The following is a 16,582-nucleotide window of genomic DNA, read 5'->3' on the forward strand; positions in this document are numbered from 1 at the left end:
GACTCTGACCATGTTTATCTGATTGCAGGCAGGTGACAGGGGAATGGGACCAAGGACGTTTGACTGAGGGGACTGAACTGCCCAGAGCAATCTGACCGTGAATGTGTGTGTGTGTGTGTGTGTGTGTGGAGGGCTATGTCAGGGCCATGGATCTGACTAGTGTAAATCTAACCAAGTGTCTCTAACCAGGGGTGTCCCTGTCTGGGGTTATTGGCCAGTTCTGTCTGGCCATGGGTATTTCAGGATGTGAAACAGTCTAGGGCCATCTGACCAGATGCAACTCACTAGGTTTCTCCGACCAAGGATACCTGTCTGACCAGGTGTATCTTGCTGTGTGACTAAGGGTCATCCACTACAGTGTCTGAGCTTGTGAATCCAAGGGAGTTCTGACCAGGTGCCTCGGGTCTTTCCCACTGGGGTACCCGACCCAGTGTATACTAGTGTGTGAATGCCAAGGAGGCTCATGGTAGATAGGGTGGTCCCTACCCGCCCCCCCCCCCTCCATGTAGGGAAAGGCCCTTGTCTTAGGGTCCTATGAGGGGAGGGGGAAGGCCCGCCCAGCTGAGCCCCGCATGGCAGTACTCACGGCAGAAGTCCGGCCGCCTCCACTCGCCGACCTGGGCCCCAGCGGCCTGGCAGGCTGCCACGTAGGCGGCCACGGCAGGGCAGAAGCCTCCCTGATGGCCCTGGGCCTGGCAGGCGTCCAGCAAGCAGGCCTGGAAGTACGGCGCGGGCGGCACCAGGCCGTGGCAGGGCGCCAGCGGGCCGTCGGGGGCCGAGATCACGCCGCAGGCTTCGGGGCCCCCGAAGGGGGCCTGCTGCTCGGGCGTGCACGGCGGCGGGCACGGCCCGGGCACGCACTCCCCGCAGCCCGGGGCGCCGCCCACCTGCCAGCGGGCCGGGTTCCCGCCCACCGCCGTAAGGTCGTCCTTCGCGTCCTTGTTGTAGTTCCCGCATAGGCCACAGAGGGCGCCCGCGTACGCCGCCGGCACGCGCAGGCGCACGAAACTGTCCCCGTCGAAAGCGAGCGAGAGCCCATTGGCCGCCGCCACCACCACATCGGCTCCACTCAGGTACGCGCGCAAGCGCGAGTCCAGTTGGAAGGGCAGCGCCACGAACTTGCCATCCACCTGCAGGCGGGGACAGGAGTGAACGGCTCGGGAAAAGGTTCGAATCCCGGTTCTGCCACCTACTAGCTGTGGGACCCAGGTCACCTGGTTTTCTCCCCTCTTGTAATAATAGGGACAGCATTTAGTGCCCTTTACAGTGTGCCGGGCACCGAACTGAGCTCTATTATGAGACACTCTTTATTATCTCTTTATAGATAAGGAAAGGGAGGCACAGAGAGGCCAAATGGCTCGCCCAAGAACACAGGGCAAATACAGTACCAGGAGGCACTCCTTAATGTGCTTTACAAGTATTGGCTCTTTTAATGCTCACCACACCCTGGAGATAGCCCACTTTAACAGATAAGGAAACTGAGGCACAGAAAGGCTAAATGACTTGTTCACGGTCATACAGTAAGCAGCATGATGGGGATTCCAACCTGGACTATACGGTTCACAGACCCCAAGTACGTAACCACTTGCTGTTTCTTATGCCTTTTGTGACTTCTGCCCAAGTAATGAAAATGCTGGTGACAGTAATGAGGAATATAATAACCACCTGTCTTACTAATAAGAAATGATAATCCTAATGAGAAACAATAACAGCAAACGTGGGCACTTTCTGTGGCCAGGCCCTGTGCTGATTTACATGTTTTGTGCCACTTAATCCTCACAATACCCAATGAGGGAAGTACTATTGAGATCCCCATTTTACAGATGAGGAAACTGAGGCACAGGTAAGTCAAGTAACTTGGCTGAGGTCCTACAGCTAATAAGTGGCAAAAATAGGATTTGAGCCTACGTTTGTCTTACTGTGGCGCCAGTGCACCCAGCTGAAGTCACTTAAAATGTCTGTTCTTGAAGTTGGTGATGATGATGATTATGGAATTAAAAATAGTAGTTTTTCTATAACTGGCCTCGCTCTGAGTATCTACAAGCATGACATTGTTGGCTCCTCATACCACCCTCTGGAGTAGGTACTTTTCTTAGACCCATTTTACAGAGGACTAAACTAAGACTCAGAGAGGGTTAAACTACCAGGCTTCACAGCCTATGCTCTGAACCAGTCCATCATGCCCCTGCTAAGCCGTAGAAGGAGCTCTCTGGCTTGGCAGACACGTTCCTGCCCCAGGCACCCCCAGGGCTGGCACGTGCTGCTATCTGGCTGGCAGCCCTCCTCACCTGCAGCTGCCGGGGCCAGCGGGCACTGAGGGTCAGGCTGTGTCCATAGATATGCAGGGTGACACTGCGGGTGTAACTGACGGCCTGGCTGCCCCGGTGCTCGTTGGCTACAGTGACGGTAAAGTTCTCAGTTCCTTTGGGTGGCGTGGGGCAGGGCGCGCTCAGCAGGTACTCGCAGGTGCCCTGGAAGTCAAATCGGTGCCCGTCCAGGGTGACGTAATGGGGATCCCCCCAGGCCTGGCACTCTGACGTGCTGACGGGGCGGCAGCCATGCTGGCCTGAGGGCAGCAGGGCACACTCTTCGCCCGCACTGCAGCTGGCAGGGGTACAGACCAGCGAGCCACCCCCGGGCCCACAGCGGCACCGCTGGGAGCAGGTGGCGTCAGCCCAAAACTCGCTGCCCGCCTCGTGGTAGGTGCCGTTGGCCCAGCAGCCGCAGCCGCCGTCCAGGGGAACGCAGCGGTCGACACTCCACACAAAGCCTGCATCGCACTGGCAGCCCTCGGCGCAGGGACCCAGACATAGGTCTGGGGACGGGGGCGGCGTGGGGGGTGGGCAGGTGGCCGGACAGAGTGGGCCGCAGAGCTCATAGTGGCTGTTGGCAGGGCAGGAGATCTCTGTGGGCAGAGGAAGGGGCAGGAGGGAGAGAAAGAGAGAGAACGGCATCAGGGGGTGGGTGTGAGGACAGGGCGCAAGGAGACACAGGGGAGGGACAGAGCAAGAGACGCAGAGAGTCAGAGACTGAGAGACACCCAAACAGGGACCCAGACAAAGAGGGACAGAGACAGAGAGGGAGAAAGAGATGGAGAGACAGAGACCCAGAGAGAGAGAGAGAGACAAGGAAAAGTACAAAGAGACGGAGAAAGACATGAAAGAGCTAGAGAGACCGAGACCCAGAGAGAGACAAGAAGTAAAGGAGACTGAGAAAGATGTTGAGAAACAGGTGAAGAGAGGAGCAAAGAGAAAGGGACAGAGACAGACAGAGAAAGGCCCAGACTGAGGGAAACGGACAAGACAGAAAGAGTCCAAGGTGCAGAGAAAAACGAGACAGAGGGCCACGGGGAGAGGAACGAGCAGACCCAGAGGGGCTGGGATCGGACCAGGCCAGCCTCTTGGTGACAGGCCCCAGCCCTCCACCCCCGCAGTGCTCCCCGACTCTCACCACAGCCGGCCTGCTCCCTCCAGTCCTCGATGGTGACCCCGGCGGCCTGGCAGGCGGTAGCGTAGGCGGCCAGCGCCTGGCAAAGGATGTCCTGGGCCCCGCCGCCCAGGCAGACGTCCAGAACGCAGCCCTTGAAGAAGCTGTCGGGCGGCACGTGGGCATGGCAGGCGGCAAAGGGGCCTCCCACGCCAGGGGCCAGGGGCCCGCAGAAGCCGGGACCCCCGTACTCCTCCAGCCGGTTCTCAGGGCACGTCGGGCAGGACCCCTGGCATTCATCCCAGCACAGGGGGTCCCAGCCGGGGGCTCTCCAGCTGCCGCCCCAGGCGGGTGTGGAGGGAGCCAGGGTGCCATTGGGGAAGACTTGGTCGTTGCTGGGGTTCTTGTCCATGTTCCCGCAGAGCCCGCACACCGCGCCGTGATAGCTGCTGGGCAGCGTCACCTCCACGCGCCAGTTCCAGTCGTAGCTGACCCGCAGCCCAAAGTCAGTCGACAGCACCGCCTTCCCCGGGCCCTGGGTCACGGTCAGCCGGCCGCTGGCCGCCGAGGCAGGCAACGCCGTCAGCACACCGTTCACCTGCGGGAGCGCAGGGCACACCCCGGTCATTGCGGGCAGCCCCCTGCCTGCCTCCCGTGCGCTGCCAGGGGTGGGAGCTGCCAGGGCCTTCCTCATGGCTGCCGGCTGTGCAGTCATTGGACAATCATCAGGGGTGTCTGCCCTGGCTCAGGCTCTGGTCTGGGGAGCGCTTCTTTTTCTGGACCCCTCTTGAGCTCCATCTCCCTCCCTCCCTCCTTGCTTCTTTCCCTTCTTCTCCTTCTCTCCCTCTTTTTCTCCCTCTTTCTCTTACTCTTCTTCACCTAGATCTAGCTCTCTCTTTTACCCTTCTCTATTTCTCTCAGTTTCTCTCTCTCTCTGTCCCTCTCTGGGTCTCTCTCCCTCCAGGTCTCTCTCTCTCTGGTCTCACTGCATCTCTGTGTCTCTGGACCTCTCTTCCCCTCGCTCACTGTCATTTATGGGGCGCCTACCCCCTTCCACACCTCCCTGTCTCCCTGGGAGCCTCCATCAACCTGCACCTCCATTTCGCACTTGCTCCCCATCTCCCCGAATCCCTTTCCATGGCTGAGTCTCTGGGCTTCCTCCTGGTTCCCTCACAAGCCCCCGGGTGCCTGGGCCAGACCTCAAGCCCTTGGCAGGCACCCCCTTGCTGTGGGCTGGACCCTGCTATGACCCCCTTTTCAGAGAGGAGGAAACGGAGACGCACCGAGGAAAGCCACTGGCCCAAGGTCACAGAGCTTGTAAGTGGGGAAGTCTGGACGGGAGCCAGGCCCTGCTAAAAAGCAGGGGTGACAGCCCAGGGCTGGGCCCAGGCCCCTCCCAAGAGGAGGCTGATGTTTCCGCTCCAATTGTTGCTGCTTTCGTGGCCTTTTTATTTCAGACCCAGAAGGTGGAGAACCTTGAACCTCTAACGGTGCCCGTCCCGGGGGGCTCGGGCCATGCTGTGGACTTACCCGGACGTTGCCGATCTCGTTCTTGTGGATGGAGATGTTGATGCCGAACACGGTCACGGTGACGAGCCTCACGTAGGACACAGCGGGGTTGCCGCGGTTCTCGTTCTTGGTGATGATGGTGAAGGGTGTCAGGCCTTGGGCGTGGCCCCCTGGGCAGACGGTGGTGGCCAGCACGTAGCTGCAGGTGCCCTGGAAGTCGAAGTCCCGGCCGTCGAAGGAGTGGTAGTGCGGGTCGCCCCACAGCCAGCACGTCGCCTCGTAGTTGGGCACACACACGCCCTGGCCGCCCTGCTCCCGGCACGTCTCCTGCGGCCGGCACGTCACGCCGTGGCAGGGGTCTGGGGGCAGAGGAGATGAGAACTTGGAGGGCCGCGAGCACAAGGCCAGCAGCTCCCCAGCGTGTGCCACCGTCCATGCCAGGCCCTGGCCCCGAGAGCGCCGCTGGCAAGGCCCGGGTTCCAGGGCCCTCGCATCTGAGACGCGGGCCCTGCCCTTGGCTGCGTCTGAGACCCGGCTCGCCGAGGCCAAGCCCCAGACACCAGGGTCCCCTTGCTTGAGATTGCAGCCCCAGAGATCCAGGTGTGACTCCAGGGTCTGGGGGCACCCGGGCCGAGACCCCAGCCCCAGTGTTGTCTGTGTCCAAGACATGGGCCCCAGGTTCCCACGGGTCCCAGGGGATCCCCCGTTTGAGACCTTGACCCTGGGAATCTCCTAGACCAGACGCTGCTTCTGAGATCCTGGCCCTAGGAGTCTCATTGCTGAGACCCTGCTCCCCCAAAAGTCCCTAGGGTCGCTGCATCTGTGAGCCCAGCTTCTGGACCCCTGCCTTAAAGCTCTAGCTCCACCCCCAGAGGTCAGCTTTATCCGCTGAGGGCACCAGACGCTGCAGGAGGAGGGGGCTTCTCCCGCTGCGGTGTGCTCCGCTCTCTCCTTGTTCCTGTGCACGCAGGGCTGGTGGCATGTGGGACACCCGCTCAGCGAGTCCCACTGGCCCCAGCTGGCTTCCCAGCGAGTCACCCGGGTGCCCCAGCAGGTGGCTTCTCAGTGAGTTTCCGCAGCATCTGGTGGCGGGATTTCGCCTGCACAAACGTCTCTAAGGGTCAGTGTCTGCAGCCGCCCCCTCCCCAGTGAGGTCTGCATCCCAGCCTGGGCGGGGTGGGGGTCGTGCTCTGCCTCAGTCTTGGAGGTGGAGGACGCTCCCCCATCCATGGTTCCAGCATTCGTTAGCATGGTCTTTACCCCTTACCCTAGATCATCCCCTATTCCAAGTACAAAACTCGATATTCAACGTTCCCTGTTGAGATTACCGTGTGGTTTCCATCTCCTGACAGGATCCCGGCCCGTGGCCCTCCCAGCCCTGGGAGTCCTGTTATCCTGCCCCTCAGCCCTGGGCAGCTCCACGCCCCTGCCCTCAGTTGTGGACGTTCCATTTCCTTAGCCCTGGGGGGTTCTCTGCCCATCACCCTAAGAAGCCAGCCCTGGGGAGTGGCTCTGGTCTCTCCTTAGTCGTGGGGGCATCCCACGTCCGAGGCTCTCCTCTTAGAAATCTCTGCTCCTTGGCTGGAAGTGGGGCCCAGCCTCGGTGGGGTCTCTGCCGTCTGCCCTGGGAGCCTCTGTCCTTGTACCTGGGCTCCCAGTCCACCTTGCCCGTGGCACTGGGGTCTGAAGCCCCTAGCCCAAGCCTTCACAGTGGTGGCTGGAAAACGACAGCACGGGCTGGCTGCCCGTGTTTGTGAATAAGGTCCTTTGGAGCCATGGCCCTTGCCTTACACATTAGCTGTGGCTGCTTTCCTGTGATGGCAGCACTGAACAGTCACCACAGAGGACTGATGGCCCACAAGCCCCCAATATTTAGAATCTGGCCCTTTAGAGACAAAAGTTTGCTAACCCCTGCCTTACCCTTGGGTCTCTGACCCTGCCCTGGGAAACCTAGCCCTGAGGGTCCCCGCAGCCAAGGCTGCGCCTAGAGGACCCTGCTCCCTGGTCCTGGGAACCCAGCCCGCGAGTCCCCAGCCCCGAGACCTCAGCCTCAGTCCTCCGTGCCTGCCACCGTGGGAGCCCCTGTCCTCCAGCCCCTGCCCCGTACCTTTGGTGATGCAGCTGAGGATGCCCCCCGAGGGCTGGCACACCTGCCCCGGCCTGCAGCTGTGGTCTTGGCACACCAGCCCCTGGCCCGAGCGGCACACGCACTGCAGCTGGCAGTTGTCAATGAGTACTGTCTGATCAGGCTGTGGGGACAGAGGGCACGGCTGTCAGGGAGGCACTGCCGGGAGCCGACTCTAGCACCTCTGGGCTTCCAGGCACAGAGGGGCCCAGGGGACATGAAGGGGCATCTCAGTAAGGTGGCCCTTGTCTGTGAAACTGAGGCACAACATGACCTTGGGGTCCAAGTCATTCGCTCACTTACTTTTCATTCATTCGTCTGTTCTAAAACATGTACAAAATATCTGCTGTCTGGGGAGAATGGTATGAGACAGTGATTAGCAGCAGACTGCCTGGGACTGGAGCCTGTTTCTGCCATTTCCAAACTTTGTGACTCTGGGCAAGTTACTTAACTTCTTTGTATTTCCTCATCTGTAAATATAGATACCAATAGCACCTCCCTATGTAAGTATCACTGAGTAAAGTGTGGATGAAAAAAGATGTCTGGAATTTGCTTTAAAATAATCCAGATCAGGAAGTGGATGTGGCTCAAGTGATTGGGCTCCTGTCTACCATATAGGAGGTCCAAGGTCCTGGTGAAGGCACCTGGCCCGTGCGGCAAGCTGACCCGAGCAGAGTGCTGCCCCATGCAGGAGTGCTGACCCGAGCAGAGAGGTGGCACAGCAAGATGAAGCAACAAAAAGACACAGAGGAGAGACTATAAGAGACACAGCAGACCAGGGAGCTGAGGCAGCGCAAGAGATTGAGTGCCTCTCTCCCACTCTGGAAGGTTCCAGGATCAGTACCCGGTGCTGCCCAAGAGAAAGAAGCAGAGACAGAAGAATGCACAGCGAATGGACCTAGAGAGCAGACAATGGGGGGAGGAGGGGTAAATAAATCTTTAAAAATAAAATAATCCAGATTGAGGAGAAAAGGGGAGGAGAGATGGAAGAATACTGGGAAAATATTGATTATTTTTTAAGCTAAGTGATGGACACAAGGGGATTCATTACATTGTTCTCTTGCACGTTTGAAAATTTCCATAACAAAAAGTTTTGTGTGTGTGTATATATATATTTATATATAGTATACTTAGTACTTAAAATAGTAACAGGAACACAGTAAGGACCATCTAGGTATTTGCTAGTATTACTATAATTATTCGTGTGAGGTCCTATTTAGAAAGGTCTTTTCAACTGCTCTGTGGAGGCAGAGACCAGAGAGCAAAACTGGGGGCTGGGAGGACCTAGGTGGGAGAGCACATACTGGGCCAGGTGGAACCACAGAGAGGAGAGAAGGACATTTGGGGGGCCCAGTCGACAGGCCCCGGGGCTGCGGGGCAGTGGGGAGGCGCGCCTGGGACAGCCCCTCCCCTACCTCGTAGTAGACCCCGTTGTGGTAGCAGCCGCACTGCTGGATGGGCACACAGGCCTGGCCGTCGGAGAGGAAGCCCGGGTCGCACTGGCAGCCCTCGGCACAGCTGTCCGGGCACTGTGGGGGGGCGCTGAGGGCTGAGCAGCCCAGGGAGCAGGTGTCTGCGCAGAGCTCGTAGTGGCTGTTGGGGGGGCACTCCATGGCTGCAGGGGGTGGGGGCAGCGGTCAGAGCCCAGGGAGGGCTGCAGGCCCCGGGGGCTGCCCCTGCCGGGCCTCAACCTCACCCTCTCTCGGCGCCGTGCATCCCCCCCCCAGCCCCTGGGCCCGCCCCCCACCCTGCCCTGCACTCACGGCAGAAGGCTTCGGTCCTCCAGGGCTCCACGTGGCCTCCCGCCGCCTGGCAGGCGCTCACGTAGGCGTGGAGGTTGCTGCAGAGGATGCTCTGGTTCCCGCCGCCCAGGCAGAGGTCGAAGACGCAGTCCTTAAGGGGGCCCTGGGGGTCCAGCAGCTTGTGGCAGGCGGCCAGCGGCCCCGTGGGGCTGGTCAGGAGCCCGCAGAACTGCGCCTGCTGGTACTTCTGCTCCAGCTCGGGCGGGCACTTGGGGTCGCAGTCCTCGCCCGGCTGGCAGGGGGGCGGCGGCACGCAGGGAGAGCCGGGCGCGGGCTCCTCCCAGGAGTTGCCGAACTCATTGGCGTTGCCTGCCTGCGAGCCGTCGGGCTTCCGGAAGTCGTCCTTGGGGTCCCCGTTGTAGTTCCCGCAGAGGCCACACAGCTGCTGGTAGTAGTTGCCGGGAACGGTGACCCGCACATTGTACATGAGGTCATAGGCCACGCGCAGGCCGAAGTGGGCCTCGATCACGACGTCCGAGCCGTGCTGGGAGGCCCGGACCCGGCCCCCGTCCAGCACCACGGGAAGCTTCATGTCCACGCCATTCACCTGGGAGGCGGGAGAGGCCGTGCTTCAGAGGGCACCCTCGGAGGGGCAGGCCTCGCCCAAGCCCCCGCCGGACACGGAGCATCGGTGTGATCTCACTGCTCCGGGCCTCAGTTTCCCTCTTTGTAAAATGGGTAGAACAATAGGGTCTTGATGGAGTAACCGCTTGACCAGCAATCCTTTATCCCCTGCCCGATGCAGAGATTAACAATGCAGTGCTTGACCCTGGAGCCACCTGCCTGGGTTCAAACGTAGCTCTGCCCCTTACTATCTCCATGACTTGGGCAGGCGGGTCACCGATCTTTGTTTCCTCATCCCTCGAGTGGGGTAAATGGTGCCTACCTCATAGCGTTGCTGTCAGGATTAACTAACTCATATTTATCAAGTGCCAAGAAAAGTTCCCAGCACGGGGAGAGCGCTCTGGTACATACGTATCATTATTACTAGTTATTAGTGAAAGCTTTTATTTGGAAAAGTAAGTAGGCCCTGAGGGTTTTTGCTTTGAGCATCAGTGGGTAGAAAGTCAGGCTCAATTCCCCAGGAAGTGGACGTCAAGCCCATGAGCTGAGGGCCGGTGGTTCCAGTGGGAGCCTGCTGGGCACCCACGAAGCCCTGTAAATCCACCCCTGACCAACACACTGGCTTGTCCTTCGTTATGGCAGACACGAGCTGTGCTGGATTGTTTTTGGAGATGTGAGGAATCAGGGGAGAAGGCAGGAGAAAGATGCACCCCCGACCGAGTCTCTTAAAAACACCCACGTCCCAAGCAGGACAGGGTAGTGGTTAAGGGCAAGTGGCTTAGCCTCTGTGCCTCAGTTTCCTCATCTGTTTTTACCTCATAGGGAAGCTAGGGGATTCAGGGAGATGCAAATAATGAGAACCGGGACAACTAATACTTATTTAAGTTTACTATGTGCCAGGAGCTTGAGATGCTTGGTGACTGTATTAAAGCACCAGAAGCATGTTCGGGGTACAGAGAGGTCCTTGATAAAGCCAGCTCCTTATCAGCATCCTCACTAGAACAATGGCGACACGCCTGCGATTTAGTGGGAGTCCTGGGGAAACCCTGCAGAGTAACTAAAACGCCAGGTTCCTCACACATGGTCCACTCGGTCAGAAAAGCACTGCGGGACAGCCCAGGGGCAAGCGGGCTGTATCCAGGCAGACCACCCCCGGCTCAGGTCCCACCTATGTGGGGGGATTTGGGGTGAGTGATCGGTGCCACCCCCCTAAAAATAACTGGAGCAAATCCTGTTCCCTCCAGTTACTGTGGTGGCTGTGAAGTGCCGAGCAGCCAACAGGGTGTGTGGCCTGCTGTGTGCAAACTGGAGCTGTTGCTGCTGTTGGCAAGGGGGTGACAGGGTCAGCTGATTGTCCCCTGTTCTCGGACCTTTCTCACCCTTGAACTTTTCTAACCTCTGACTGTCCTGATGATGGCTGGGAGACCAGGGACTGAGGGGGGAGGAGGGGATGGAGGAGGAGAAGGGCCATGATGTAGGGAAAGGAGGAGGGAGGCCGAGGGGCAGGGAGGAGGGAGAGGGAGGGGCAGGGAGAGCAAGTGAGGGGCAGGGAGGAGGGAGAGGGAGGGGCAGGGAGGAGGGAGGCCGAGGGGCAGGGAGGAGAGAGAGCGAGGGGCAGGGAGGAGGGAGAGTGAGGGGCAGGGAGGAGGGAGGCTGAGAGGAAGGGAGCAGGGAGGCCGAGGGGCAGGGAGGAGGGAGGCTGAGAGGAAGGGAGCAGGGAGGCCGAGGGGCAGGGAGGAGGGAGAGTGAAGGGCAGGGAGGAGGGAGAGTGAAGGGCAGGGAGGAGGGGGCCAAGGGGCAGGGAGGAGGGGGCCAAGGGGCAGGGAGGAGGGGGTCGAGGGGCAGAGAGGAGGGGGCCGAGGGGCAGGGAGGAGGGGGATAAGGGGCAGGGAGGAGGGGGATGAGCCTCCTCCCTCCTGGGCTCCCCACCCTGGGCTCCCACCGGCACCTCCGCTCCCTGGGGACCCCGTGCCTCCACACCTGCCCTGAGCTCTGTGCCCTGGGCCCTGGACCGCAGGCTGCCCGTGCCCCTCCCCACAGGCGGCCCTCCAGCCCTTGCCCTCCGGCCTTGTGCGCAGCCCCTGCTCTCACCGTGACCTTCCACTGCCTCTGCTCCAGCCGCAGGGTGTAGTTGGCCACCAGGACAGTGACCACCCTGGTCACGCTGACCTTCCCGTTGCCCCAGGCCACGTTCTCCTGCAGGACGGCAAACGATTCCAGGCCGGGCCGCGTCCCGCAGGTCTGGGCCAGCACGTACACGCAGGTGCCCATGAAGTCGAAGCGGCGGCCGTCGAAGGTGGTGTAATGGGGGTCTCCCGACGCCTGGCAGGTGGCAGAGCCCACGGCCACGCAGCCCAGGGCACCGCCGGAGGGCTGGCAGGCCTCGTGGGGGCCGCAGGCGGAGGGCTCGCAGGACACCAGGCCGCCCTTCTCGCAGTGGCAAAGGGAGTCACACTTAGGTCCGGGGTGGAAGGTCTGGCCTGGCGGGTGGTAGACGCCCTCGTGCACGCAGCCGCAGGAGGCCAGGGGCACGCAGGACTCGCCGCTGAGAGCGAAGCCCTCGTCACACACGCACTCCTCGCGGCAGTCCTCGCCGCAGCCCCCGGGCACTGGGAGGTCTCCGCAGGACAGTGGGCAGCCGTAGGAACACACCTCGTAGTGGCTGTGGGGCGGGCAGCTCAGCGCTGCAGGGAGAGGGGCTGTCAGGGCCAAGCGTCCTGCCCCCCTCCCCAAACTCGTCACTGCAGTCTATGAGGCAGGAGTTTCCTCCAAGCCAAAACCCCCAAAACTGAACCCCATCAAGCCTCTAACTGGGCGGTCCAATACAGTATTTGTTTTTAAATTAAATTAATTAAATGAAATGAAACCGTAGCTTGGTTCCTCAGTTGCACTATCTACACTTCATATGCTCCGCAGCCACACTGGGCTGGTGGCTTTAGCACACTGGGCAGGGCAGGTATGGAACATTTCCAGCATGGCCCAAGTCTTTTGGGTGGTGCTGTTTTAGATCTAATAACTGTTCATGGGAGACTCGGGGAGACAGGGCGACAAGTTCAATGACAATGCAAGGAAGCACCTAGCCAAATCCAGAAGGTAGGAGACTCTGCAGGACAAATGATCTGTTTGTTGTTTGTTTGTTTTCCTCCAATAAATAAATGGCATGAACAAAAGGGAAGGGTGGATAGAGGAAGAATAGATATGTGATGAAGCAAGTAGTAAAATGTGAATTGTAGAATCTAGGCAATGAGTATATGGGTATTCACTGTAAAACTCTTTCAACTTTTCTGTATATGCAAAAATTTTCATAATAATATGTTGGGGGAGAAAAGGTAGAGGAGCTATGATAGACTGAAAGATTGAGAGAGTTATTTGGCCAATGAAAACTCAAAAAGACATTTTTAAAGACAAATTTTTGGGGAAATTTGAATCCAGATTGGGATTAGATGATATTAAGCATTTAGTGTAATTTTTGTTTCACGTAGTAACAGCATTGTGGTTACATTTCCTTAAAGTATCTGTTAGAGATGTTACTGAAGTATTTAGATGATAACTAATTTGTCTGGAATTTGCTTTAAAATATTTTAGCAAAATAAGAAAAGAAAGAGGGGTGGGCGGGTGGAGGAGGAAGTAGAGGAAACAAGAATAGCAAAATATCAGTGAGTGCTGAAGCTTGTGCGGGGTCCATGGGGTCAGCTCCGCCTAGGTCTCCGTCTGCTTGTCTAAGCCCTCCCAGCCCACTTGGCTAGAACTTCTGAGGGGTAGAAGGCAAGGGTAGTTTTAAAGAAAAAGAGCCTCGCTTTCCATAGAGGCCACTGAGCTTAGCGGTTAACAGCACAAATTCAGAAGTTGGCAGGCCTGGGTTCAAATCACATGGCCCGCTGTGTGACCTCAGACAAGTTACTTAACATTTCTATGGCTCAGTTTTCTTCATCTGGTAAAACAGGCATGGGAACAATCCTGCCCTTTAGGGTGGCTGTGAGGATGTGAGGATTGAAGGAGAACAGAGCACCCTTAGAGGAGGGTCAGTAATTGCACATGCCCTACCTGAAATGACGGGCCTGAGAACGTGCCTGTGAGAGAGCTGCTTCTCTTTCCCGCTGCCCCTTCCACGGAGCCTGCTTCTCCCACTTTACAGAAGGGAACTGTGCAGGCCCCCACCCATCCCGAATCTCAACACGGCATGCTGCCCTGGGGTGCGAAAACTTCCAGGGACGTAAAGGGACGCTTTCAAATGGTGGTGGAGCTAACCGATGACTAATCATTGCTGGGTAACAAGTCGGGCCCCAAAAATCAAAGAAATGGCTAAGAGAACCTGCTGCTCAAAGGTCATGAAAAATAAGTGTACAGTGCCTCCCTGTTGACGGTTTTCCCTACTACTCAGAAGGAGTTCAAAGCTTGGCATGAACTTGCTCTACCGAAACTCCTTCCGCTCCCACCTGCTTATAAACATCTGATTGACAAAAATGAAAAATAGGATCAGAATTGATACTGACCCGTCTCATTCTAACAGTATACATGAACTGATGGATGAGGGGTGAAGACCCATCCATCTCACTAAAAGATGCTTTTAATACTTTCCTTTCTTTCCTTAATATTTTTATCAGTCATGTACTAATGATATTTGTAATGACAACTCGTTCCATGGCTGTTTTTTTTTGAACCCCTAGAGCCTTAGGGTCGCAGGAATGTCTCGAAATTCTTAACTTCTATTCACCAAAGTACATTTTGTGCGAAAGGGGACGACTGCCAGGACCACCCTGGGCTCTGGGCCTGGCTGCGGTTCCTGCCAATGGGACGTTAGCAAACGCGATGCAGAGGCTCGTGCACTGGGGCTTGCGCACTCTTTCTGCTCTTTGGACTCTTGGGACCACCATGTGAAGAAGCCTGGGCTAGCCTGCTGGAGGATGAGACCAAGTGGAACAGAGACAGACAGTCACAGCTAGCCCACCCCCCAAGCGACCAGCCTGACAAAGCCAGATGCATGAGCAAGGCCATGGGCCCCAGCTGAGCCCCCAGCAGAACACAGCCATCCAAAAAGCTGGCCCGGAACAGAGGAACAACCCGGGCAACCCACAGAATCACAAGAAATAAGGACGGTTGTTTTAATCCACTAAGGTTGGGGGTTGTTTGTTACACAGCAAAACGTAACTGATGCAGTGATCAAAAAAGACAAGTATGTTAGGTTAAATTGTGTTGGAATTAGAAGCTAATGCAATATTAGTTCTAGAGGGACTAGGATTTTTTCCTTCTCAGTTTTCTTTCCCTATGGTATCCCCAGTGCTTAGGACAGTGCCTAGAATATAGCAGGTGCTCAATAAATATTTGTCAAATGAATAAATGAATATAAGTTGAAGGAGAAAAAGGAATGACGTGATATTCATGTATTCATAATGTATTTTTATTCAAGACACACTAATACATACCAAATTGCTAAGTGTTGGATGCATTTAAAAGAGTGCCCAAGTGAAATAATTCTACTTTTAAAGTGTCAACATTATGCTGATAACTGTGCAAACTAGATGAAGGATATATGAGGGTTCATTATCCTATTCTCTCTACTCTTGGGTGTGTTCAAAATTTCCCATAATAAAAAGATTTTTTGAAGTCAAAAATTGCCATTTGCTGAAAATGACATTTTTTGTAACTATTTATACTGAGGATGAAAAACTAGAGATAATCATTTAAAAATGAGGAAGGGCATACATACTATATGGTCCCATTTATATGAAGTTCAAAAGTGTTAGAAGTCAGAATATCAGTTACTCCTTGGGGCACCAGTGCTGGGAAAGGGGCATGAAGGGGCCAGGTTGTTTTTCTATATACTTTTTTCACGATCTTTTTCTGGGTCTCAGAACTGGTTATGCAGGTTGTTCTCTTGCTGAAAATCCAACAAACTGTTCACTTATAATGTGTGCATGTTTCTGAATATGTGTATTATAGTTCAATAATTAATTTTTAAATTTAAAAATTAGGTGAGGGGATGCATAGCTTTTCACGTCTTTACTGGCAAGCAAAAGCATCGGAAAGCCATTCCTGGCCCACATCTGAAGCAGAATGGCAACCCACGGGACCGAGCAGATGTTGCAGATGAGAAGGAAGCAGGAGGCGACCAAGGAGCACTGGAGAGAGGACGAGGCTCCTTCTAAAGGCAGCATCCACGCTCACTTCTGAATGACAGCTGCCATGTTTGGATCAGAACTGGGCCACTGATATATTCAGTCATTTAAAAAATATTTGCTATGTGCCCCCCATCTATGACTTCCTAGCTGTTGTGATCCTGGACGTGGAACTTAACCTTTCTGGGTCTCAGTTTCCTCATCTGTTAAATGGGTATCACCACAGTCTCCACCTCATAGGACTATTGTAAGGATTCAATGAATTACCGATATTTTGAATAGACCTACATCTGAGCCCCCAGCTGCCACCCCAGTACTCACGGCAGAACTCTTCACTCCTCCAGGGGTACACAGTGGCCCCAAGGGCCTGGCATCCAGCAGCATATGTGGCCAACGTATCACACAGCGGCTCAGACTGGCCTGGCACCAGGCACTGGTCATAGATGCAGTCGCGCATAGGACCCTGGGGGTCCAGTATTTTGTGACACTCCCGGAAAGGCCCGTTGGGGTCCGCCAGGATCCCACACTCCTTCTTGCTCTGCAGCTGCTCGGCCACCAGGGAGTCCAGGTTCGAGCAGTCCCCCGGCTCAGTCGCCCCACAGCCCGGCCTCGTCTCCTCTTGCCAGCTCTTCCCGAAGGCCAGTGCACTGGCAGCCTGGCCCCCGCCCCGCAGCGCCATGTCGTCTGCTGGGTTCCCGTTGAAGTTGCCACAGAGCCCACACAGGGCCCCAGCATAGCTGCCAGGCACCTTCACAGACACGTGGGCATCCCAGTTGTAGGTGACAGTCAGGCCAAAGTCGGTGCGAATGACGGCATTACTGCCCTGGCGGAACACCTGCACCTGCCCATTTGCCGCCTGGACGGGCAGGTACTGAAGGACGCCGTCCACCTGGGCAAGGACGGGGAGACCCGGGGTTAGCGTGTTGGTGGCTCTGTGGCCCGCCCTCGCTCACTCGGTTCCAGCTGCCTGGCTTCCTTACACTTGGCCCCACCTCAGGGCCTCTGCACTTGCGGTGCCCTCTTCCTGGACTAATACCCAT

The 16,582-nt window shown here is 56.8% G+C and overlaps 1 protein-coding gene across 1 annotated transcript in view; it reads right to left on the reverse strand.

The window, feature by feature from the left end:
* FCGBP (Fc gamma binding protein) overlaps positions 1-16,582 on the reverse strand; it is a 36,810-nt gene that overhangs the window by 6,758 nt on the left and 13,470 nt on the right. Inside the window, exons 5-13 of the mRNA XM_004474022.3 lie at positions 15,864-16,431; positions 11,518-12,110; positions 8,824-9,409; positions 8,476-8,675; positions 7,043-7,184; positions 4,957-5,294; positions 3,451-4,024; positions 2,289-2,905; positions 587-1,130 (exon numbers count right to left, since the gene is read on the reverse strand). Of these exons, the coding sequence (XP_004474079.2) occupies positions 587-1,130; positions 2,289-2,905; positions 3,451-4,024; positions 4,957-5,294; positions 7,043-7,184; positions 8,476-8,675; positions 8,824-9,409; positions 11,518-12,110; positions 15,864-16,431 (4,162 nt within the window). The remainder of the gene's footprint in view (positions 1-586; positions 1,131-2,288; positions 2,906-3,450; positions 4,025-4,956; positions 5,295-7,042; positions 7,185-8,475; positions 8,676-8,823; positions 9,410-11,517; positions 12,111-15,863; positions 16,432-16,582) is intronic.

Source organism: Dasypus novemcinctus, chromosome 18, assembly GCF_030445035.2.
Source record: "Dasypus novemcinctus isolate mDasNov1 chromosome 18, mDasNov1.1.hap2, whole genome shotgun sequence".
Taxonomy (NCBI): domain Eukaryota; kingdom Metazoa; phylum Chordata; class Mammalia; order Cingulata; family Dasypodidae; genus Dasypus; species Dasypus novemcinctus.